This window comes from Oreochromis aureus, linkage group 14, assembly GCF_013358895.1.
Source record: "Oreochromis aureus strain Israel breed Guangdong linkage group 14, ZZ_aureus, whole genome shotgun sequence".
In the NCBI taxonomy this organism is placed as follows: Eukaryota; Metazoa; Chordata; class Actinopteri; order Cichliformes; family Cichlidae; genus Oreochromis; species Oreochromis aureus.
This window is the reverse complement of record NC_052955.1, coordinates 35068016-35093283: the sequence shown is the minus strand read 5'-3', so window position 1 is coordinate 35093283 and position 25268 is coordinate 35068016. Positions and strand designations below refer to the sequence as shown.

The window sequence follows — 25268 nt, the reverse complement described above, 5'->3', positions numbered from 1 at the left end:
ACCTGATAGAACGATTGCTTGGCAGAGGTACGGGCTCTTGTAAAGCTGAGGGGATGAGATTTTAGTTGCTATAGTAATGACAAGGCAATACTGAGAGTGTGTTTGTGTGTGTGTGTCAGACCTGGTGGAAAATGAGAGCCTGGCTGATGTAGCCCCAGCTGGAGGTGGGACTGAGGTAGTGAATCAGCAGAAGCAGCAGGAGCATGAAGGCGATGCTGGCCGAGGCGTAGATGGCGTTGATGAGGAACATCATGATGGCGCAACCGATGATGCCCAATATGCATGTGTGCCAGGTGAAATAACGAAAGGTGGGCCTGGGGAGAAAATAAGGGTGGTGAAGAGAGCACCACATTAGAATATTAGCCACCCACCCACCAGCCCTCCAGAAAAACAGACTGCAAACCTCTGAAGTCATTCAATTTGTACATCAGGACATTTTAAATCTACTGGAGGGATATTTGTGCTTTTTAAAAAAAAATTGTTTTCTAACTTAATACTCATTACTATTTTCTTACTAACTAAAATGGCTTTGACTCTTGTAATATTCTAAAGATGACATACTGCTTTCAAATAAAGCCTTGAGAAACGAGAAAAAAAAAAACCCTGCAGGAAACAAACGCAGTTTAACTCTCTGCTCTATTCCTATTTCTTTTTACCTGTTTCCCAAGTTCATTCAAAAGGAGACCAAGTGTGCTTGGTCTGCACTGAATGCATTCACATAATCTAAACTAAGTTCAGATGGTACTATAGGGTATAAGGTTTTTCTGAAATTACCAACCAAACAAATAAGTAGACACTTGTAAACCAACTATAGTACACTGTTTCAGAGTATTTAAAGTTTAGTTGCATTGATATAAAGGTGGGTGAGCTCTACAAAGTTCTGGTTGTGTAAAGGGTACAGATTTAAACTGCCAATCTCCTTTTCACCATAACTTCTATCAACAGCAGCATAGCTTTGGTTTGGCTTTTTAAAAATACAAATACGCTTCTACTGCAGAGCCCAGTTAAATTTGATGTTTGAAAAAACAGACATTGCCTACTTTGCACTTTAAAATTGACATTTTGTAAACAAGGGCAACACAAACAGACCGTCTGACATGTCTGTAACATTCTGAATCCCATGTAATAAACAGCATGTTCAATTTGTGCGTCGCAGCATGTTCAATTGGACTCCTTCAGAGGATACAGTCAGACAAACCTTTTGTTAGTGACCAGCTTTCGTCTCACACCTCTGAAGAAAGATTTCCCGAAATGTCAGAATGTTCTTTAGAATGAGAAGGATTTAACAAACCACCAAGGAGTTTAGTGAAACAGCAGCTGAAATGGAATGAAGATTCTCCTAACATGGCTGTACATGTACTTGGGCTGAGAAAGCTAACTAAGGGAAGGCCCTACTGAATGAGTAATGTCTGGCAGGAGCAAAGAATTACATTCTCAGCCAGAATAGTACTGCTTACTGAGCTCGAATCCCATTCTCCAGTCAATTTTAGACTTTGCAACTGCTGATTATTTAATCAGATACTAACTATGCTTTTAATACTTAAATAAATACTTTAAAGGATGTCTAATCAGCCAATCACATGACAGCCAATGAATGCGTTTAGACACAGTGACATGATGAAGACAAGCTGCTGAAGTTCAAATCTAGCATCAGAATGGGGAAGAAAGGCGATTTGAGTGAGTATATCAGAAACTGCTGATCTACTGGGGTTTTCCCACATAGCCATGTCTAGATTTTTACAGAAAATGGTCTGAAAAAGAGAAACTATCCAGTGAGCAGCAGTTGTCTGGATGAAAATGCGTTGATACAAGAGGTCAGAGAAGAATGGTCAGACTGCTTCAAGCTGATAGGAAGGCAAAAGTAACTCAAATAACCACTCGTTACAACCAAGACATGCAGAAGAGCATCTCTGAATGCACAACATGTCAAACCTTGAGGTACATGGGCTACAGCAGCAGAAGACCACGCCGGCTGTCACTCCTGTCAGCTAAGAACAGGAAACTGAGGCTATGATTTACACAGACTAATCAAAAAGTAGAGAACAGAACATTAGAAAAATAATTTGTCATAAACAACAATAAAGTGTGGATCCATCCTCCCCTGTGTCAATGGTTCAGGCTGGTGATGTATTGATGGGTGGGATATTTTCATGGGACACTTTGGGCTCCATAGTATGAACTGAACATCATTTAAATGTCACAGCCTACCTGAATGTTGTTGCTGATCATCTCCATCTCTTTATGACCACAGTGTACCATCTTTTGATGGTTGCTTCCAGCAGAATATCACATTTTATCATAAAGCTCAAATAATCTCAAACTTAAAAAATAAGATCACTGTACTCAAATACCCTCCACAGTCACCAGATGTCAATCCACCGGAGCACTTTTGGGATGTGGTAGACATCTGCCTGATCCAATCACACCAAAATGATCCAAAATCTCTCAGGAGTGTGTCCAGTACCTTATTGAATCTGTGCCATGATGAATTATGGGAGTTCTGAAAGCAAAAGGGGTTCAAACCTGCTACTGACAAGGTGTAATGAAGAGTGTATATGCTATAAAGTAAAATCTCAGGCCTCAGACTGCTTGATAATTGTTGTGATCTTCTGCTATGCCTAGTGTATAGTTGTGCTACTTACCATGGATTCTTTAAGTATATATCGTATCAAAGAAGATAAAAACTGGGAAAGAGCCATCTGGAAAATGAACACATTTTTTACCACCGCTAAGGGAATCTTTTATATAGCTGCTACAGCCATAAAAGAATTTCATTTGTCTGAGTTTCACTGGAAAACTTGGTGAGACTTTTGTGCTTTCACAGACATGAATGCTTACCAGTTGTTTGGAAAACAATAACATTTAAAGTATGAATTTTATAGAAATCAACTACACAAAATTTACAGGGAATAAGTTGTGCTCCTTAGGGTTTATCACCAAGGTCTTTTTGCAACTATCTTAGCTTTTGACATCATAACATTTTAATTTCTGCCTCTCATTACCTCGGTTCTGTGTTCCTACCTGATGCTCCAACAGCTTGAGATGCAAATTTCTAACTTGGGGGCAATACACTATTATCTGTCCTTGATTATACTACCTTAATTAAGTCAGGTTAAATTACTTGGCTAAGTAAACTTCATAATGAAAAATTTTCAATCAATATCTATATTTTAGAAATTATGCCAACTTAATATCTGTCATAATTTTGCAAAAGTATTTTTTAAAGGTTAATTTTTAACCAGAAGTGATGTCTCACTCTCACTGTTAGACAAACCATAATTAAACATCAGAGTCATTCCCTAATGTGTGACTTCACAGCAGCATCAAAACTAATGTGGCGTTAATGCTGTGACAAGATCAATTAAAACAAACAGCACACATAGATAATAGGCTGCTGCTGCTTACTGCTTTAGACCTTTCAGTGTTTGTGTGAATGGGCATAAATTCTTATATGAATGCATGAATGCATAAGGACACATTAGCTGGCTTCCGTCCACAAATACTTGCATGAATTTGTGTGCTGGTTTTAAGTGGAAATGAGTTGGAGGGTCATGGAGCTGGGAGCTGCACAGAGGATGGAAATGCTCATATTTTTGGAGAAGCATGTAACTGACCTCGATTTCCCTGCAATAACTGAAGCTATGCGGATAAACAGCCATTAAAATAGTCCCAGCTGTAATTACACAAAGCAGCTCAAATGACCGGCGGGCTTCCTTCCTGGATTCACTTACAGATTTAGACTCTTTGTAAGAGGCAGAAGCAACAACTGCTGAACACAACGATGCAGCAAAGTGCTAAAGGACAGAGAGAGGGGCAGGGGGGTGAGACCACCAGAAAGCTAAATTAAAAGAGAATAGAAACACAGAGATCAACAGAAAGAAGCAGACATGAGGTAGTCATTAGTCTTTCTGTTGGTCAAGCTGTTAAAGGCAAACGAGCAAAGGAAAATGTGTGCAAGTCTAAGATTAGAAACCTGAACTGCAACTGCACCTTATGTACATTCTGTAATATTCATTCCACCTCATTTCATTTCTGTATTTTATGTATATAAGTTTAGATTAGTTATTTATAGTTAGTTTACACAGCTTTGTGTATGTATGTGTATGCATGTGTAATGTATATATAGACACGTGTGTGTGTGTGTGTGTGTGTGTGTGTGTGTGTGTGTGTGTGTGTGTGTGTGTGTGTGTGTGTGTGTGATTTACATTGCTGTGCTTGAGAGCCACCATCTACCGGAACCAAATTCCTTGTATTTGTCTGCACATATACTTGGCCAATAAACACGATTCTGATTCTGATTCTGATTCTGAAAGTGAAAACTTTCAAAGCCAAAAACTGCTGAGGCAAAAATTTTCTTAGTACTGGCTCAATAATGACAGTTTTTAACTGTGTAACTGAGTCAGTAGATCCAGCCTATTTGCCAGAAACACTCGTGACTAGAACACTAGTGACAAATGCACAACTTATGAGCGGGATTTACAACAGCCGATAAATGAAAATTTAAAAAGCAGAAGTAGAACAGATAGAAGAAACATCCTTCAGTTTTGTTCACCTAGCATAGTTTGTCCACCAGAAAGAACTCTACAACTTCTCTGTTGCGTTTGGAACGCCACAAACACACTAAACAGCTAATCCAGGGGTAGAGTGTAAGCGAGTAAATAAATAACTTGACATAACAAATTTTAGGGAAAGATGTTTATGGTTTTTGTCAGAGGTGCACATCAGGTTGGTGAGAACAGAAATAATGAAACGCTCAGCATCACACCAGCTGAGCTGCTTAACAAGTTTACTTCTGGCTTCTTAAAATTCAAATTGCTGAACCATTTTTGCAAGAAGTTACAAAAACACACTGTAGGAGCCTAGATGCAGTTTGTGGAGTTTATATGATTAACATAATTTTGGTTAATGATTAAAACTATAAAGTTATGGCTCATTTAGAATAGAATAGAATAGAATAGAATAATCCTTTAATTGTCCCACAAGGGGAAATTCGGTATAAAAAAAGAAAAAAGGACTCGGTCTGGTTGGAGCTGGAGCGGCGCCGGAAGAATCTTGGACTTGCTTAGTGTTGTATTATATTGGAAGTAATACTTACAGATTGACATATCAGGAATAATGGAATAAGTTTGTAGTTTGATTTCTTGTGCTTAAAATGTATACTTTTATTTTGATAGTCTGGCAGAGACAGCAAGTTAGGCGAGTTGAGAGTGGAGCCACACAGTTTTTTGACCTCTAAATCTCTGCATCCATTTTAACTGAACTTTGTAAGCCTTTGATAATTCTAGATTCAGTTACTATGTACCTGTTTTGGACATTTTTGGATAAGGAAGGATTTTTGGATAAGAAAAAGAGGGACTAAGTAGAGAGTCGAGCTAAGGCTTCATTCACTGGAAAGCTACACATACTATTCTCAGAAGCGTTTAAAAGAGCAATGAAATAACATGGGGAACTGAAACTCACCACCGAATTTGATGGATGGCTGGTTAGCAACTGTTTAAGTTACAAAAACGCTGGTTTTCATTAGAGTTTAATGACTAACACTTTAGGGAAAGTTAAGTCTCCATTTTGAAGACGAAACAGTAAAACACTTGAACTTGGTGGAGGACGGTATCTTCTTAATATTTCAGCTCTCTCCTAGTTTGTTCCCAGTGTTGTACCATACAGGCCTTCTGTCTTCAAACTTTGCTTTTATTTCCTCTTGACCTGATCACTTTAGCATCAGCGTTGCCCACAATTGTCTCATCTAATCCTTCTCTCCATCTCATCGAAGAGTTGGTGTAATTACTATAAAAGCTTGCCCACCCAGTCTGCCTCCCCCCTTTACCATCAGCGACGACGGTCCCCTCATACAGTCACCTCGCACGCTCCCCTTTCTCCCTGCCTCACTTGTTCTCAAGCAACTGATGTCACTTAGCTGACACAGCAAAATGCCGCCAATCAAATCCCCAGAGACATTAAGAAAGGCAGAATGATGAAGACAGAGAGAGAGAGAGAGCGAGAGAGAGGGCCAGGCTTTAGCCAAAAGACACGTCATAATTGAGGAGAAGTGGGGACAGAAATGTTATCCTTCCTCGTATACACTCCCAAGGGGAGGCGAGAAGAAGATGCCAGATTCTTTAAGTAAGAGGTCAGTGAGTTTGAGACGTTACGTCATGCAGCACCCCAACACTGGCACAACACCAGTGGGGACTGGACTGACCTTAAGAAACCTTAGATCATTTGATATTGGATCAGCCTGGTAAATTACATCCGCTTCCTCTTAGTGCGTGATATATGAGATACCTGAGCAAAGGTTCAACCAGAAGTCATAATATTATCTGAAAACTCTTCATGCAATTTAACAAGAGAATCATGGCAGGATAAGTTTTTTGCATCATTATTTTTCTTAAAATCTCTTCTATTTTCTTTGAAGGGAATATAGTGTATCCTGTCCTACTAAGGTTTTACTCTTCTGCTGTTGAATACCTTCATTAGAAAACACACCGTTTTATCTTTTGTCTCTACATGTTCACAATTACTAAGTCTGAAGTCTTATTGCAAAATATTCCCAATCAATTGCAGCTTGTCATCTTTCATAACCTAACATCACTAGCAAAGAGGAGCCAGTGACAATCTCCTGCAAACACTGGACAACACTAGTGTACAAATCCATGATTCAGCTATATTTCATAGCTGAATTTGTTTGTACTCTACAAACACATCTAGAACTTCAGATCATGTGTGTGAACAAGCTCTTCTGGTTTTCCTGTCAAATTAAACAATAATAGCATAAGCAGAAAAAATTTAGACTGTAACCTTTTATTTTAAACATATTCCAAAAGGCTTTAACTTATCATAAAAATAACTTCTGTCATTGCTGAATACTATCACCTAATTACTTGGAAGTATCTCAGTCTCTAAAAACATACAGTCCCAATCGATTATATTACCTCGGTTCTTCTACTAACTGCTTTTAGAAATATATGCAGCAACTGTAAAAACGTTAAAAAAAAGAGTAAAGAACCAGACAAACATTATAAATCAGTTCTGCTGCTCTTCCTAACACGCCACACAATTAGCAGTAACAGCTATATTAATTAGTGCAATGTGATGTCCAAATTATCTTTTTTGTATAAAACTGCTAAATGAACTTTATACAAAAAGGTCATCCACTACAAGCCCTAGGTGTTGCATTTTAAGATAAAAAACAAAACAAAACAGAAAGGGTGGTCTGTAAATCGTATAGATCTTCTTACTGCCTGCACATTGGGGTCTATGGAATCTTTCAAGAATAGTGAGGTCACCTTTCAGAGAACTGATTGGTCAGTAGGTGGTAGACTTGGTGCGTTGATCTCTTAATCCATACATAACCTGCTCCAGAAGTTACCACTGCGATGCATCTCAATAACAGGAAAAACAGGGATTAAAGCTCAAGTCACCTCGCCAAGCTCCTCCCTCATATTACAGGCCTCTGTCTTTCTGTAAGAAATCCTACACTCTGACATATGTCACAGCAAATCACTATCAGTTCCTGTCTGTGTTGTCCATACTCAGTTCTGAATCAGCAAATCTTTTGGGTCAGGCTGATATTATGTAGTTTGAATTTGAGTAGAGGAAAAGCAGATATCCTACTGTACAGTTTTGTTACACAGGTTTAAAAGGCCGCTGATAGAAACTAGTGTTGTGGGGCTACAGAAACAGAGTTGACTTGACTTCACAAAGCACGATACAAAGTGACGGTGTTCATGTATGAACAAATATCAGTTTAAAAAACATCTGTAAACTGAGTATCGACTATACTGAATCAGTATCATCACTAACTGAAAGGAAGCATTTAACAGAGGAGCTCTCCTTAATGGTGTCTGAAAGCAACTTGATGAGCTTAACTGTGATCATTTTTGAATGAATTTACATAAATTAAATAAACAACATGGAAGCTGAAATGTGTAACATAAGATCATTTTCTCTCCAGCTAATTCTGACACAAGCTATCCAAGTCATGCGGGAGTCCTGCATGTTTCTGCAATTAGAGAGCAACAGTTATTTGTGAAACAGGAGAGAGCCTTCAAATCATAATGTGATAATGCTTTTGTAAATAGGTAACTGCTATGCTGATGGATTTCTAGTGCTTGGCTAGACCTGGTTTTGTACTGAAATGAGCATAATGGCCTGAACCAACAACAGACGGAGGCACCACTTACTATTCCACTGAAGGGGTTTAGAGTCAGAGCCAGAGTGTCACGGCATTATGAAGTGTGATGTGTTCACTTACTGATACTGAAGTGCATTTGAATGGTGATGGGATTCTTTAGCTTTGATAAAAACTGAATGAACTCCACAGTCGCTGAATATGAATGGCAATTTGCAAAAGGTTATCCACTGTACATTACAGCATCAGCCTTTTATCGAAAATTGGAGCACTTGATAAAACTATACTAACTCAACATGAAACGGATCAAACATCAAAGCGTATACCTCAATATATCGTTCGCTGAAGTCTCCCTCGGACAGGATTTTATTTTCAGAGGTGGTGGGGTGTTTCCCTATTACTTGCTTTTGTCGGCAATTTCAATGTCTGAGATTTTACACCCTCTCCACCCAAGGAATAATTACAGGCCGGGTTTCACACAGATTTTCACCAAACTCCCAGGTCCTCTTGCATTTAAAATCCAGCACGGAAATCCACTTTGCATTTTAAAAATATGATTATACAGCTGCTTACTGATACTGAGTTTCATCAGCCGCACTAACACTAACAAGACACTAACAAGACGGTAACATGACTCACAAACCAGCAAATAAACTTTCCACATAATATTTGCCGGCAATTGCAAAGTCTTTTAGATATACCTTTCTGAATTACTTTGTCATGCTTTGTGGGGGGTCCAGCTGTTTCACCAAGGTTTATGACTAAACATATATTTTTGAATATTTCCTATTATAGAAACAATTTTTTCTATTAATAAAAAACATGTACTGGGAATTGTGTGTACCATTCGGCCCATATACAGGAAAAAACATGGATGTAGCCATTCTGTTACCCACTAGTTTTGGACTCACATTTTGAAGCTTGATCATTAGTGCTTGATCATATTGTTGTTTTGAAGCTTGAAGGTACCTGGCTTGCATAGATGAAAAGGTGGATGGCTAAGTTAATGGTTAATGCAAGCAAGCTTGAATGGCAAGCTGCATCCATAAACTGCATGGGTGCAAAAGCATAGAGACGGGTTATAAAACATTTTTCAAAGATACCTCACTATCCACAGTAGCGAAAACTATTTTTTGTACCAAGCTGTAAAGATGGAGGTCAGTTGGAATCAACCTCCTTTTGGACGCAGCCTCAAGCAAAACCTAGAGGAACTACAGTGGTTGTTACTTCCATGCTAACTTCATCTTTCTGCTCTGGAGGTTTCCGACTAATTTCCCCCTACATTGGCTCCTCCCTGTGTCTTTTCATATGCTATATCCAAGTTAGAATCCATTAAGAAGAAGAAGAATCCTTTATTATCATTATGTAACAAAATTTTGTTTGGTAACTCTCGGCACACATCAGAAGAGTCCTTCAACCTCAGCTGAGAAATACAAAAAGTGACAAGGGTTATTTTTTCCAGCCTTCATTTGAATAAGTTAAGCAAGAAGACATTATGGGATGTAGTTTCTTAGCTTGTTTAAACAATTGTTTCCACTGGGAGTGTGATAAACGTACTACTGCGCTATGTTCAGGGAAAGAGCTCTTCTTGTGATATTTATGGCTATATAAGTTGATTCAGAAAGCATATTTGAAATTGAGAGTAAAAGGCAGCAAATAGTGTTTTTAGGCTTTGTCATTCTGTCCACTGTTACACCTCTGTGGACCCAAATGAGACTGAGAATACAATAAAGTTTAAAATATGCCACCAGCTACATGGGCACTTGCACTTAAAGTCTGCAATATTTGTTAATTCATTATTGACTTATTAACAATATTGAGTCGAGGTTTCTCCTCGATTTCCCTCCATATTAAATCCTTCCTGTATGATTTCATATGCCATAGAGTTAAATGTTGATTATTTCAAGATACTATTCAACAGTTTTATAGCTGAGCAGTACTTTTCATACTTCCTTTAAAACTGACAGTGTTCCTTTTCTGTAACACCTGAAATGCAGTTTAACCACAAATGGTTGCCATAGAATTTAAGGGCAAACAGTAGAAGGTCAGTACAAGGCAGCTTCCAACACAATAAATGAAACAGTGCCTGAAGGCCTGTAAAAAAAAAAATATGTTGGGCAAGTTAAGCGTAAAGCAGCTTGCCCATTTGGGCAAGTCACACCGTTTCCACCTTTTGACTCACCTAAGAAGCAAATTGGCTGTTCGTCATCAAACTACTCACCTGGATAGTGCACAATCTCATACACATACACACCTTCATTCAATAAGTTAATGCTCAGTCTTTTGCACATTTCTATTGCACTGTTGTGTCTGCACTGTATTTGTTTGGGTTTTTTTTGTAATTTTTGCATATTGCACTTTAGGTAGTCCTGTGCTGATTGTGTCTAGCAATATTGTCTTGGAGGAACATTGTGTCGTTTCACTGTGTACTCTACCACTGCACATGGTTGAAATGACAATAAAGCCACTTGAATTGACTTGACTTAAAACTACAGAAAATGTATGTGTTCATGTGCTCCCATCTAGCTCCCAGTTGTTTTACACAGCAACAGCTCAACTAAATTGAAAAGAGACTAAAATTTGGCAGATATTTTGTAATTTGCTGCAAACTGACAGCACCCACACTGTCTCTTTCTAACAGTGATACCTGCAGCATGCAGGGGTTAGCATGTTTACTTTAATGTATTCATTTTAAAGTGTAACTTACACACTTTTTACTGATACAGATTTATAACATAAAATATATAGATCTACTTCAAATTATGCTTTATTCTCATACAATAAACTGAATTTTGTAAGGCAACTTTATACCGGACAATCATCAAGTCAGATCCCTCCATTAACAGATAATGACTCTCTAACAACCTATTTTCTCTCATTCATCCAGACCTTCCATCTGGATTTTTACACTACCCCAATCTCATTTAATAACACAGGCTGACTCATATTTGGACAAAGGACTGACCCAGCTTTTGTTTTTGGAGCTGATGGCTGGTCAATTTACATGTTATTACAAAGACGATCAAAGAGAACACGGTTGTAATTTGGGCATCACATGGCAACACGCTGGTAAAAGTTAGTTTTTGTCTAACTGAAGGTCACTGCATCTGTGAGTTCTATGCCTTTCATAAACACCCTTTGGCATCAATGCAGAGCACACAGTTGTGTCCTGATTCTTGGCCAGTGACCCTGCCATACAGTGTGTGTGTGTGTGTGTTTTACATGCACATGTGTTCATGCGCGTTTAAGCCACTAGTCCAAGTGGCTGGTGCCTGTGCAGCATCAGCAGCAGGACCACTCCACGCAGCTGGGGCCATTGCTGATAAAGCCGCGGCCAACACAAGCCTCTTCCCACAAAAACGCATAAATAAAGATAAAGCTTCAAACACACACCACTAAAGGGGAATGCAAGCAAGCGCACACATGCACTCACACATCAGTGATCAGAAAAAACAAAAAAACAAAACAGAAAGCGTGACGGGGATGTCAGACAAACACCCAGGCTCTAAAATTGCATACCTTAACTCTCTCTGTGCAGACACATGAACGCGCGCACGCATATAGACAGACACATATACACACACGCACACACACACACACACACAGACACACTTAACAAGCAGGCATCTTTTCCGCTACATCATAATTGCAGCCCCCTTCCCTCCCCTACGCAACAGCAAATTTAAGGGAAAGGGAAATATTTCTGCTAAATTAGTTATGCTAATTACAGAGTAGTTCTCAGGGGGAGAGACAGCGCTAAATGGCTTTTAATTCTTTTCGCCTGGAAAGAGATGTGGGAGAGAGCCAGACAGAGAGCAGAGAGAGAGAGAGCACAGAGAGAGACAAAAAAAACTGAACGAATAAACACATAAACAACTGGCGTTCAAATTTGCCCAGTGACACAGCAACAGTGAACTAACAGAATTAACAGCTGGGGGGGGGTGCACACATCATCTTATCAGCTCCAGAGAGGGGATAGTGGGAAAAGTTTTGAGGCTAACTTTGTGTCCTGTAGCCTTTGCCAGCGGTCACATAGTGATAACGAGGCATGAGCAGATAGTACACAGCACTCTACATGGAGGGCACCAGAGGAAACACTGGGTACTGAATGTGGCACACTCAAAGCTGTTTATTCTCTCACACTTACTTTTGAGCAACCCGTTGTTCACTAAAGTATACAGTGTGTACTGGTGTCCACAGTGCACTCCTGTGGCAGTTAGCCATCGCTAATTTGAAAGAATACAGATGAAGGAACTGCAGCTTTGAAACATTTCCGCCACATTACAAAGTGAAAACTTTCCCCAAAACTTTCCCCCATAGAAGACGTGCTTTTGAGTGAATTTCCAAAGATTCAGTAGCTTTTGCTCGAGCTTATTCAGAACTCTGTGGCAAGGCTATTACCAAAATAAAGAGGACATCAGCTCCATTTTAACAGAGCTTCACTGACCTCTAAGTATCCTACAGAATATAAACCTCAAATGGGCTCAGATCACGCTACATTTCTGACAGTCTGTCATGTTTATGCACCGACTCACACTCTTAGATCCTCCAATGCTGAACTGTTGGTCGTGCAGCAGTTTCCAGAGATAAACAGAGGAAGTAACTTTTTTTTATCTTTCTGGAATATAACCAAACTTAAAATATTAGGGAAGCAAACTCGAATGATACTTACAAGAAGTTATTAAAGGTGCATTTTTAACTGATGTTCTTACTAAGTCGTGATAACCAAGTCTAATTCTAGTGAGCAGTGGTGCTTTTCATGGTACCACAGTGGAGGTGTGCTAAGAGGAGACGCTTCAGCTAGCTTCAGTGAGCAGACAGCTACAGAGCAGATGCACAGCTTCTTCATCAGTATCAGATCAGCCTTCTGTTCCCATTTTTTCCATGTTTGCATGTTATTTCTCCACATTTTTCTGCTTCTGTCTCCCTTTTGCTTCATGTCTCTGTTTCACAGGGTTTTATGTACATTTTATATAAAATTTTTGTTTGGATTTCTTGCCTTTTTTCCTGTTAATATGTTTTAATATCGGTGAAGCTATCTAAAGCCTTTCTGTGCCATACTGACTTAATTTGACTCAGCGGGTCATATTCAGAAATGGGGATTTCAGATTGAGATTTTTAACAGCTGAGTTAATTTGCTAAGTGGGAAACTGTCAAGTATGAACACGCTTGGATGGAGGTCAAACACGTTACGGAAGACACTTGCTATCTGTCTATATTTCTGCTGCTTCTTAGTAGTTATCTGAGACCTACAAAAAAATCATCAACATAAAATTTTCTTAAAAGACACAGTCTTTTAATTCTGCACTTTTAGGGCCCGGACGGCAGTCCATTCAAAGCAGTTATGAACACATAAGTATTTTATAGATATGGGCATATTCTGTTGCGGTAAATACACATTGTATGCATGCAAGAAAAAACTGAAGAAAAAAAAAACCATGCCACATGCCTCTAAACAATATTACCAGAGGGATTCCTCACATATCAGTTTTTCGTTCAGTTTAGTAAAATTTTATTTCCGTTTACCTTTGAAAAATCCCCATGCTATTATTTTGTTAACTAGCCAGCTTCCTAGCTAGCTTATACCCCTGATAAAGTCTGTGGCAATCCTTACAGCTCAGCTGTCTCCCTAGAGCAGGGGTTGGCAACCTGCGGCTCTTTAGTCCTTGTACTGCGGCTCAGGGTGGTTTGGGAAAATAAATTAGAAGTATCTAGCAGAAGTGTATTTTATTTGTGTTTAGTTCTTTTTTTAACTTGTAGTTCTAAATTGGAAAGTTATTGTGATATTAAAATATATAAAATTAAAATTATACTATATTATTTTCCATCGCTCAAAATAAGCGTCACACTCGCGGAAGCCGGTATACCCGCCGAAACGCTGTGCATCTATCGAGACTTTCAACTCCAGATATGCCAGTTATGGATCTTCGGATCCACATTATGTCAGCAGCTATTCTCCACCGTGAAGACGCCTCACAGACGACAGCTTACAGTCCTGCGTAAAGATGAAAGTGACTTCGTACCACGGCAGACCTGACGATGTTTCCATGAACATGCTTTTCAGCATCTCTTTATTGACCACTTTTCACACACGGTTGCTGTACGCATACAGCCGGCTGTAGCTTTTCAGCTCACAGCCCAACAACACAACAGCAGAGAGAGCACAGACTTTAAGGCAGCGAGGCGTGATTGCGGGTGCCGCTCAGGTGCGTCCGACTCCCCTGCAGCGGCACTGCAGACCACGCCCCGCCACACACATTAACCAGGTAAAATACATATTTAGGCAGAATTTTGCAAATATCTATTTTTCATCTTTTAGCAGCATAGTGATTTTTTCCAATTACTTTTTAAAAGTCAGGTCAAGGCTCCAAAAGCCCAAAGGCGATATAAGGGTGGCGGCTGACAACAGTTTTTGTTTGCTACATGGATCATTTTAGTTCAGCTGGGTGTCTTTCCTTTTGTTATATTTCTTTAAGAGTTCAAAATGTGTTAATTAAATAAATGCACTTCATGGATTTCATAAGCAACACACTTTAGTTGCTCTGTGGATTCTTTTAAAAAGCAGTTAAAAACTTTTCTGTTCAAACAAGCCTTTTGTTAATCTACGAATTTTATATTCTTTACATTAGTTATATTTTGATCTTTTACATTGTGTATAATGTCTATTGATTGTATTGTTTATTTTAATATTTGTGTACAGCGCTTTGTGACTGCCTGTCTGTGAAAAGCGCTTAATAAATAAACTTTACTTACTTACTTTAGTTGTTCACACAAAGCATAAAGGTAAAAAAAAACAATATATACAGTGTTATCTTCATTTTAGATTTCAAAAAGTATTTGCGGCTCCCAGTGTTTTCTTTTGCTTGGAAACCGGGTCCAAGTGGCTCTTTGGGTGTTAAAGGTTGCTGACCCCTGGGCTAGAGGATGCTGTACTGTCGTAGGACACACTCAAACACCAACATCATGGACAACAGCTGGCGATGATTGTATCTCTGCTGCTTTAGAGATGCAAGATTTAATGCAAGCTGCAGGGTCAAGCAAACAAGAGCTTCAGTAAGTGAAAACCTGCTTCATTTGTTGCTACGCCAAGTGAACCAATACTGCAAAACAGAACAACAACTAGCATAGCTACTGTTATTGCAATGCAGTACAATGAAGTTGGGAGTTCATCCACAGGACAGACAGACTCACTGAAGGGGCACCTAATGATATTTCTCTGTTATTTTCCTAGGCATCGCTTCATCTTCAACCTTCACCGTGTCCCAATCAATAGTTCTATTGTGAATAAATGGTTCCATTCAATATCGAAAATAGAAGCAGTTGTTGTTGCTTACAAGTGCTGTCCTTCTGTGTGAATGTCCTTAAGTGAGGAATTCAATGCCTAAACTGCTCTCTAGGAGTATAATTGTGGTGCTCAGCTCCAATATGCAGCCATCAGTTTAATCCACTCATATCGCGCACCTAAATGTTCAGAGAACAGCTGAATAAATCCCACTGCGCCCAGATCCAATATTACAAGAATTACTTATCAACCTCTTTGTTTTTCCTCACATACAGTATGTTTGACGTTTGCTGCTGTATCCCGATTTCAGCTTCACTTGACTGATGTGTCCTTGATGTGGGCAGATGCAAGTGTTCTAACATGTCTTCCGCCTCATTTCCAACTATCACTGCAGAGGAATATATAACGGCAAATGCAGCGCTGGAGGCAATCTGTCACAACAATAAAGCGATGTGTGGTTTTTAAACAGTTCCTTTTCCCCCATAACAAATAAAAACAGTGGCAGTTAACACGTTGGAAATGTATTTCACAGCCAGCAGAGAAAGTATGAATCTTAAAAAAAAAAAACAATAATACAGGTTATTGGATTTTCCAAGAGATTTTTTGTGTGACACCATCAACACCTCACAAAGAAAATATGAAATGAGTCATAAAAAGTTGCAGATCGAATCAAATGCCTGGCTGTGTCATGATGTCATTGAGACAGGGATGTGCATGCACACACACACACACACACACACACACACACACACACACACACACACACACACACACACACACACACACACATAGTTGTGCTACTCTTATGTGAGAATGGTTTCCAGGAGCTTTTATAAATCAGAATCACTGCAAGCATCCTAGGAATACAAACACAGCACACACACACACTCTCTCTCTCACACACACCACAAACATTGTAAATTTAAATCTCTAAGCATCTCCACACGCTGTAGCTTGAGCATCCAGTTCAGGCTGCACCTCCACAAAAACAAACAGTTTTATTGTCAGTCCCTGTCCAATATGGGGCTATAAGCAGTGGCCAGTTTTATGTCTTTTAATTAGTACACCGTCGCTATAGCAGCATCCAGCTGGCAAACAACCACCTCCAAATACACATATACATAAACAATAGCAAAGGGAAAAAAACATACAATGGGGTGTGCTCAGTGAGTCAGGAAAAAGTGATGGAGAAATGTTGAAGAAAAAAAAAGACCAAAAGCCTTTATTATGGCACAGAATCTTTGTCTACATGTGTGTGTAAATGACCGGATGTGTGTGTACCTGAAATTAGGTGCCGAGGCCCATTCTAGGGCGAGGCAAGCCAAGTCCACGGCAGCGTACACCAGCAGGAAGAAAATGGTCACAATGCTGGCGATGGTGTTGAGCTTCCCTGAAAACAGGACCAGCTAGAATGACCAAAACAAAGAAGCAGGGAAAGAAGGTGGGAAGACAAACAGAGAAGAGAAGAGATTAGCATTTACAGCAATACTACATTCTACAGTCAGAACAGTGCATTTTAATTCTTTTTTTATGGCTTTTTTCCAGCGCCTAACAACTTTTCACTTCCATAAATCTAAAATATGAAGTTAAAGCCATGTCAGCTGCTCTGATACATCTGAGCTTTGTTTGCCTCTTAGCTGGATATTTTCCAAAAATATAAAATAACAAAAAATAAATATACAAAATAATACCAGCAATCAGACATGTCGAAACAAGATCTAAGAATTGTTGGAGCTAAAATATCTCAGAGGATTTAAAGTGAGGTCTTAACAAGGGCAGAGGTTCCATACATTTTCAAGTCAAGGATCCCTAGATAATTGAGTTTTGGTCCCAAGAAACCTTTTTGCTGTGAGATATGATTATCTGGCTCCACTGTGGAAAGAGGTGACATAAAGGATAGATTAGACTAGCATCTAGGGAGCAAGACATCATTAAACTAAACTGTTCTACATTTTTCTGGGGATCTTGGAAGGACCACAGGTGGTCATCTGGCTCCACTTTGGGAGCCACTTACTGAGGCTAATGTTGAGTTTTAATTAAGATGGTATCAAGCCTGCTGTTCAGACAGGCAGCTATGTTAGCTATGGCAGCTACGTGACAATACAGCCACATCCGCTTGCACTTCATATTCTCAGCGGCCGATTCAGGGGGAGAGCCGTACATCTAATAATAATGACAGCACATAGATGTATGAGACTCACCCTTTCTTACAGAGGTGCACTAGTTGACTTCTAATGGAGCAGGGAAATGATGACCTCATTATAACCCCTGCTCCCTGCCATGTTCCCTGATATGAGAATGTGTGAACAAGGCTCTATGCGAGTAATGTTTGGACGGGAAAGTCGCGAATAAAGACCGTAAAAGCTTCGACTGTTTCACCTGACAACAGTTTACTTAGCATAATAAATTACAATGACATAGCTTAATGTTTGGACTTAGTGTCACTTGATAATGTGGATTGGAAATGGTCATTTTGGATACTGGAGTATTAGACTGTTGCTGCATATGCATCCTCTTTTAAATATATATTTTTCCCTCATTTTACCAGAACCTTGTAATTAACCTACAATTAACACACTACTATTAAGCTGTAAAAGAAAAAACATTATTTTTTGAATGACTGTTACAGCTTAAAAAGAAAAACTTACATTTAGACAAGAAATGCAAAAGGCTAAGTTATATACACAAAGCTACAGTACAATTTTAAATTTATACCAAATTATCTTGTTATTGACTTTGGGCCAGGAGCTGCTTAGTGTACATGTTAAAATGTGTCAACTATGAGACTAATACTCACTTTACTTGCTTGTCTCCAACTACAAGTTGTAGAATGTGCCACTAAATGCTGATAGCAAAGTTTAAGATCAGAAATTCAAATCATTTTTAAATTATAAGTAGCTAAAAGCTTCACAGAGAGCTGTGCAAAACTGAAAACTCATTTCTGAGGGTTTCCTGCTCTTTTTGTAAATAGTTCAAACTTTTTATTCACTTCAATTCAGTTTTAGTTATAAAGAGCAAATTCACAACAACAGCTACCTTATAGCAGTGTGTTTTGCAAGCTAAGTGTTAGATTTGTATTGTTTATTGTCATTTATGCTTAGAAATATCTACTCATATATGCTTAGAAGTATATAATCATTTGTAGATTGAAAAGAATGTCTCATCCTAGGAGGTCTGTAACAACTCTGTGTAGCATGAAGAGGGGAGTGCGTTCACTCCTCTTCAGAGTGTTCTGGCATAGATCACACACCTCCTAGGAGAGGTCGTATCTTCTCTTGCTGATATATGGTATAGCAAACACACATATATCTGTTTGAGTGTAAGAGCCTTTTGTTTAGATGGACCGCTAGACTCCTGGCACCAGCTTTGGGGAGTCTTCACAGGGTCACATCTTGACCCCAAACACACACACTCACACATACTTACACAACGCACAGGCAAGGTACTCTTTGTGTGTATAGAATAGAATAGAATAGAATTCAGCTTTATTGTCATTGCACATGTCACAGGTACAGGGCAACGAAATGCAGTTTGCATCCATCCAGAAAGTGCTTTAGCCGTGATATAGATATATTACAATATATATTAGCAATAATATAGATATGTAAGTATATTACAGAAATGGGTCTATTATGGTATGTTATAATGTACACAGTGTGAAGTATGTTATGAATATTCTATAACTATAAGTATGTACAGGCTGTAGTGAGTACAAGCTATGTACAGGCTATGAACAGGATATAAATATGAAATAAAAACTATACAGAAATCTGAGATATACAGTTATACAGAAATGTGAACTATGTAAGTTATAAACAGTTGTAGGATTAAAAATTATCGTATGTACAGAATGATTATTTACACAGAACTGTACAGTAGTGGTAAAGTGCTAGTGGTTGTGGGTGTGTGTATGTTCAGTCCATGAGTTTAACGTGGGTCAGATGTCAGGAGGCAGAGTTCAGGAGTCTGACAGCTGTGGGGAAGAAGCTGTTCCGGTACCTGGTGGTCTTAGTCCAGAGGCTCCTGTAGCGCCTCCCAGAGGGCAGGAGGGTGAAGAGTCTATGTGATGGGTGGCTGGGGTCTTTGATGATTTTCCCAGCCCTTTTCAGACACCGCTTCCTGTAGATGTCCTTTATGGCAGGAAGTGGCGCTCGGCGATGCGCTGGGCAGTTTTCACGACCCTCTGCAACGCCTTCCGGTCCGAGGCGGAGCAGTTCCGTACCAGACTGTTATACAGTTGGTCAGGATGCTCTCGATGGTGCAGCGATAGAAGTTCACCAGGATGTCTGAGGACAGGTGGTTCTTCCTCAGAGTCCTCAAGAAGAAGAGAGGCGCTGGTGAGCCTTCTTGACCAGCTTGGAGCAGTTGGTCGTCCAGATGAGATCCTCGGAGATGTGGACTCCCAGGAACTTGAAGCTGCTCACACGCTCCACAGCCGTCCCCTTAATGTGGATGGGTGGATGTGGGTCAGCATTCCTCCTGTAGTCCACGATGAGCTCCTTAGTCTTCTCAGTGTTAAGCAGCAGGTTGTTTGTGTCGCACCACTCAGCCAGACGATCCACCTCCTCCCTGTAGGCGGTCTCATCGTTGTCGCTGATGAGGCCAATCACCGTGGTGTCATCTGCAAACTTAATGATGGTGTTGGAACCATCAGCAGGTCTGCAGTTGTGGGTGAAGAGGAGTAGAGGAAAGGGCTCATCACACAGCCTTGTGGTACACGGTGTTCATTGTGATTGTTGATGAGCAGCGGTTATCCAGTCAGACATGTTGGGGCGGTTGGTCAGGAAGTCCAGTAACCATTTGCAGATGAGGGAACTGATGCCCAGGTCTGTCAGTTTCCTGATGAGTTGTGAGGGTGGATTGTATTGAATGCTGAACTGAAGTCTATAAACAGCATTCTGGCGTAGGTGTTGTTGTTGTCCAGGTCTGAGAGGACAGAGTGCAGTGCGATGGAGACTGCAGCCTCTGTGCTCCTGTTCTGGCGATATGCAAATTGGTGGGGGTCCAGGGTGGGGGAGACAGGATTTGAAGTGTGCTAAGACCAGCTGCTCTAAGCACTTAGTGATGATGGGGTGAGTGCTACTGGGCGGTAGTCATTGAGGCTAGATGGGTTGGAGTTTTTGGGTATCGGGACGATGGAGGTGGATTTGAAGCAGGCCGGTACCACAGCGTGGGCCAAGGACAGATTGAATATGTCTGTGAGCACTCCTGCAAGCTCCTCAGAACACGCTCTGAGAACATGCCCGGGGATGCCATCAGGACCTGCAGCCTTGTGGACATTGATCCTGCTCAGCACCGCTCCTACATCGGTGGGGGAGAGAGTCAGAGGTTGGTGGTCTGGCGTCATGTCTGTTATGGTTGTGGTTGTGGGGTTCCCTCGCTCAAAACGAGCATAAAAGTTGTTGAGCTCGTTGAGGAAGGAGGCATCAAAGGATGTGGGGGAGGGTTTGGTGGTCCTGTAGTCTGTAATGGTCTGGAGTCCTTGCCACATGCGTCGGGGTTGGAGTTGGAGAAGTGTTCTTCTACCTTCTTTTTGTAATGGTGTTTGGCTTTTTTGATACCCTTCTTTAGATTAGCCCTGGCTGTACTGTAGGCGTGTGCATCTCCTGACCTAAAGGCAGTGTTGCGGGCCTTCAGGAGGAGATGAACATCCCGGTTCATCCAAGGCTTCTGGTTGGGGTACATGGTGATCCGTTTCTGGGTGGTGACACTGTCTGTGGTTTCGGAGATGTAATCCAGTACAGATGAGGCGTACTGGTCCAGGTCTGTGTTGGTGAACATATTCCAGTCTGTGTTTTTAAATCTGTCCTGGAGCACTGCGTCTGTCCCCTCTGGCCACACTTTAATTGTCCTCACAGCAGGTTTCACACGTTGGATGAGTGGTGAATACCTAGGTGTGAGGAACAGGGAGAGATGGTCCGATTGTCCAATGTGGGGGAGGGGTGTTGCTTTGTAGGCTCCAGCCAGGTTGGAATAAACATGGTCTAAACTCTTGTCTCCTCTGGTGTGGCAGGAGACATGTTGGTGGAATCTGGGGAGGACTGTCTTTAAGTTGGTGTGGTTGAAGTCGCCAGCAACAATAAAAGCAGCCTCGGGGTGTTTATTCTGGTGTTTGTTAATGGCTGCAGAAAGTTCTTTCATGGCCAACCTAGCATTAGCGTCGGGGGGGGGGGTAATATACTGCAGTGATTATGATCGAAGTGAGCTCTCTGGGGAGATAATAAGGTCTGCATTTGACCATTAAAAACTCCGCATTAGGTGAGCAGTATGTAGACGTCATATGTTAATGAACCTATGCATATTCATGTAACCTCAATAAAAGAGCAGTGTTACGGGAGAGCGGACGAGAGCAACTGGGGTCAAGCGAAGGAACGGCGTTTGTCCAGTTCTCTCCCGTGCACGAGAAACATAAAGAACTTTGCCTACTCGTGTCTTGCTTTGCTGTGTAATTACATTGTCTTCAACGTTCTAGCGAATAGGGTTAAGCTACAAACCTATCACTAAGGACTCTACAGTATTAGAAAGAAAACCCCAAAATCAAGTGATCTCCTTTCAGCAGCACTTGGCAAGAGTGGGAAAGAAAAACGCCCTTTTAATAGGAAGAAACCTTTAGCAGAACCAGGGTCAGGGGCAGCCATCTGCTCAACCATCACCTGGGGTAGTGAAACATCCAGTATTGGATTGTAAATGCAACAGGAGTGGAAAAGGGGGTTCCCCAAACAATCTGAGCCTTTAGTAGCATAGCTAAGGGATGGTTCAGGTTCTAGCTCCCATTCTACTTTCAGAGACTTGAGGAACAACAAGTTATCCTGTTATTGGGAAAACAGAGTTCTTAAGATGGAAACTACTTGTCCATTTCTTTAGTTTATTTTTTTGCCACAACATGTAAGACGTCAAAACTATAAAATAACACTGAATGTGTGACATTTATTTAATTCATTCTATGTTGTACTTTATGCTTGTAAATATCAACTGTATCCACATCCAAGAGAATATTACAAGCAGCTATCTCAGATGTATTTGACATGAAACTAAACCTTAGTAATAAACACACATGATCACCCCCCCCCTCCTCAGCTCAACTTTATCATTCATTTGATCGAAACTCTAATGTCACAGTAATACATGTGTGCTACTTTCACAACACATTATCACCATCACACAAACCACAGCTTAGCTGTTCATTCAGTGTGTAAATTACACTCATTTGCAACAATCTCTGTTGGATTGTGGTGCGAACACGACTAAATTGTCAGAAATGGATATCTTCCCCACTGCTACCTTCCGTTCCTCAAGCACCTCACCTTCACTTTGGTGGAGGAACAGCGCATGTAAATCTTTCAGGTAAAGACCATCATTAGCTCTTGTGTGCCGAATGAAACATTTCCTACAGTTGTTTCATCATCATGGAGTGAGCTTTTTATATGTGTTTGTGAGCTGCAGGGGCTGACTGCACAGACCAAGGAGGTAACTGCTGTACTGTACAAACACAGAACACTGCCTCTCTCTCTCTCCTTTTATTGTGTGTTTTATGATTTGCTACTGAGAAACTTCTCCAGAGTTGGGGAACATATTCATGAGCTCAAGGATATATTATTGGTATGTGTGGAGGGGAGATAGCAGCCACCATAAGGCAGATGTACACCGAGGAAGAGAGAGGGGTAGAAAATGTAACGGTGGGGAGTTGAAATTAATGATGTCACATTATTGACAGGCGGGGAGAACAGGTCACCAGATGCACCGAGGGAGCAGTGAGGCTGGAGAAGTGGGGGAAGACAAAGAAGAGAGAGGAAGACAAGTGAAAAAGAGAAAGTGTGTGAGGGAGCACTGCTGACCTCTGACAGCCAAAGTCAGTGGGTGTCTCTTCAGTGCACCCGTGGGAGCTGGCTCTACCAGAGCATTAATTAGCAATTAACTCAGACACAGGCCTGCATGTACAACCGCTCTGACAGCACACCAACTGGGTGTGAATGAGTTGCGTTTGTGTGTGCATACACACACCACCTCTCTCCTGCTATTATGCGCTGATTTAAAACACTGTTTTTACTGGAGAGCAGTGTGCATTAATTGCCACACAGGTCCTTGCAGTGTAAGGGCTCGCACACACACTTTTATTAAATAAAAAGAATAAAGTGGAAAAAGCTGAGTAATGCTTTTTACTACAAAAATGTGCTTTTCCAGAAATGGCTAAGCGTTACAGGTAACAACCATACAGCACATTCTAAAGTTCAGATGCAGAAAGCCGGGTCCATCAGTTAGGACAGAGACAATTCGGTACAACACCACAGTGAATTTAAACTAATACAATCGCAAAGTGAAGGCTTTCACCTTTCATTCAAGAGGGTTATAAAAGAACTTGACTATGAAGACATGTACAATTTATTATATTAGTATTTATAAAACGTGAAACGATCCTTTCACGTTAACACTCAAATACAGACTAGAATGTCAAATGATTGGACCGCTACTGGTCCCAAACTCTGGAGTTTCCTTGTCTGTAAGGTAACTATGGAGCAAAGTATATCTGACATAAGTCAAACTGTACATCAAAAATAAAGACATCACAGAGGCAAGGAGGTGAGCGTCTGTGCTGCAACTGCTCCTCTACACCAACAAAGAGGAAAGATGTTTGTTGTACAGAGTTCTGCTTTCTCCCATCGGCTGTTAAAGACTCAAACAACTGTTTTATGATAACGTATTGATGCATTCTCAATCATCCAGGTAAGTAAATCTCCAAAGGTTGATTCTGTTCATCTGGACATAGCGTTTTCAGTGGGAGAAACGTTTCATCACTCATCCAAGTGACTTTTTCAGTCTCAGCTGACTGCAGGTTTCCCCAATCTTATAAACAGTACATTTGCATAATGACTGAAACCAGCCCAATGAAGGAAATCGGTCCACTCCAAGGATCGGGTCCCCCGACACAAACAGAGTGATATAGTGTACGCTGTTAAGTGCCAGGAGGATTGCCAGGACTTATACATCGGGGGAAACCAAACAACCTCTGGCGAAGTGGATGGCACAACACAGAAGAGCTACCTCGTCAGGCCAGGACTCCACAGTCTATTTACACCTACAGGCCAGTGGATACTCTTTCAATGATGAGGATGTACCATCCTGGACAGGGAGGAATGCTGGTTTGAGCGCGGAGTCAAGAAGGCCATTTACGTGAAAAGGGAAAGACCATCTCTGAATTGAGGAGGGGGCCTAAGGGTACATCTTTCGCCCTCTTACAATGCTATGATTGCAGCCATTCCCCAACTCTCTGTGAATGGTACTCATGGCCATTGATCAGTGGGCTTTGATCAGTGATTGTTGATCAATGGTCATGAGAATTTGCATAATCACGATGAAGGAACTGACCTCCCAGCCCATTGTTCCTTCAGTGGGCTGCTTTCAGTCATTATGCAAATGTACTGTTTATAAGATTGGGGAAGCCTGCAGTCAGCTCAGACTGAAGAAGTCACTTGGATGAGTGACGAAACGTTTCTCATACTGAAAACGCTACATCCAGATGAACAGAATCAACCTTTGGAAGTGTTTTATGATAACACAGATTCCATCAGCACTCACTTCAGATTAAATTTGCATTCCCGTCCATAACATAGCCCCCCTCAACTCTTATATCCAACTCAAGATTCATGATTACTGGCTGGAGAACACCTGGTGGCTATTGACAGGTCTGTATCCGTCTGAATTGTTCCAGTAAGCTGACTGAAGTGACCCGTTGTCAGGTTTCTTTACCATCAGGGTTGTGACTGATAAATTGGTTTGGTTTCATAGGCAGCCACTGCCGTAGTGGTTGGTTTGCTTCCTACGAGTCATCAAAAATGTTCCCATCTGTCACGTTTCTTCACA

At 40.7% G+C, this 25268-nt stretch overlaps 1 protein-coding gene across 2 annotated transcripts in view; it reads right to left on the bottom strand.

Annotated features, from left to right (window-relative positions):
• zgc:153039 (uncharacterized protein LOC767698 homolog) overlaps window positions 1–25268 on the bottom strand; it is an 87428-nt gene that overhangs the window by 11460 nt on the left and 50700 nt on the right. For both annotated transcript variants that reach the window (XM_031735478.2, XM_039622663.1), the window contains 2 exons: window positions 16692–16816; window positions 122–314 (listed from right to left, as the gene is read on the bottom strand). In XM_031735478.2, the coding sequence (XP_031591338.1) occupies window positions 122–314; window positions 16692–16816 (318 nt within the window). The remainder of the gene's footprint in view (window positions 1–121; window positions 315–16691; window positions 16817–25268) is intronic.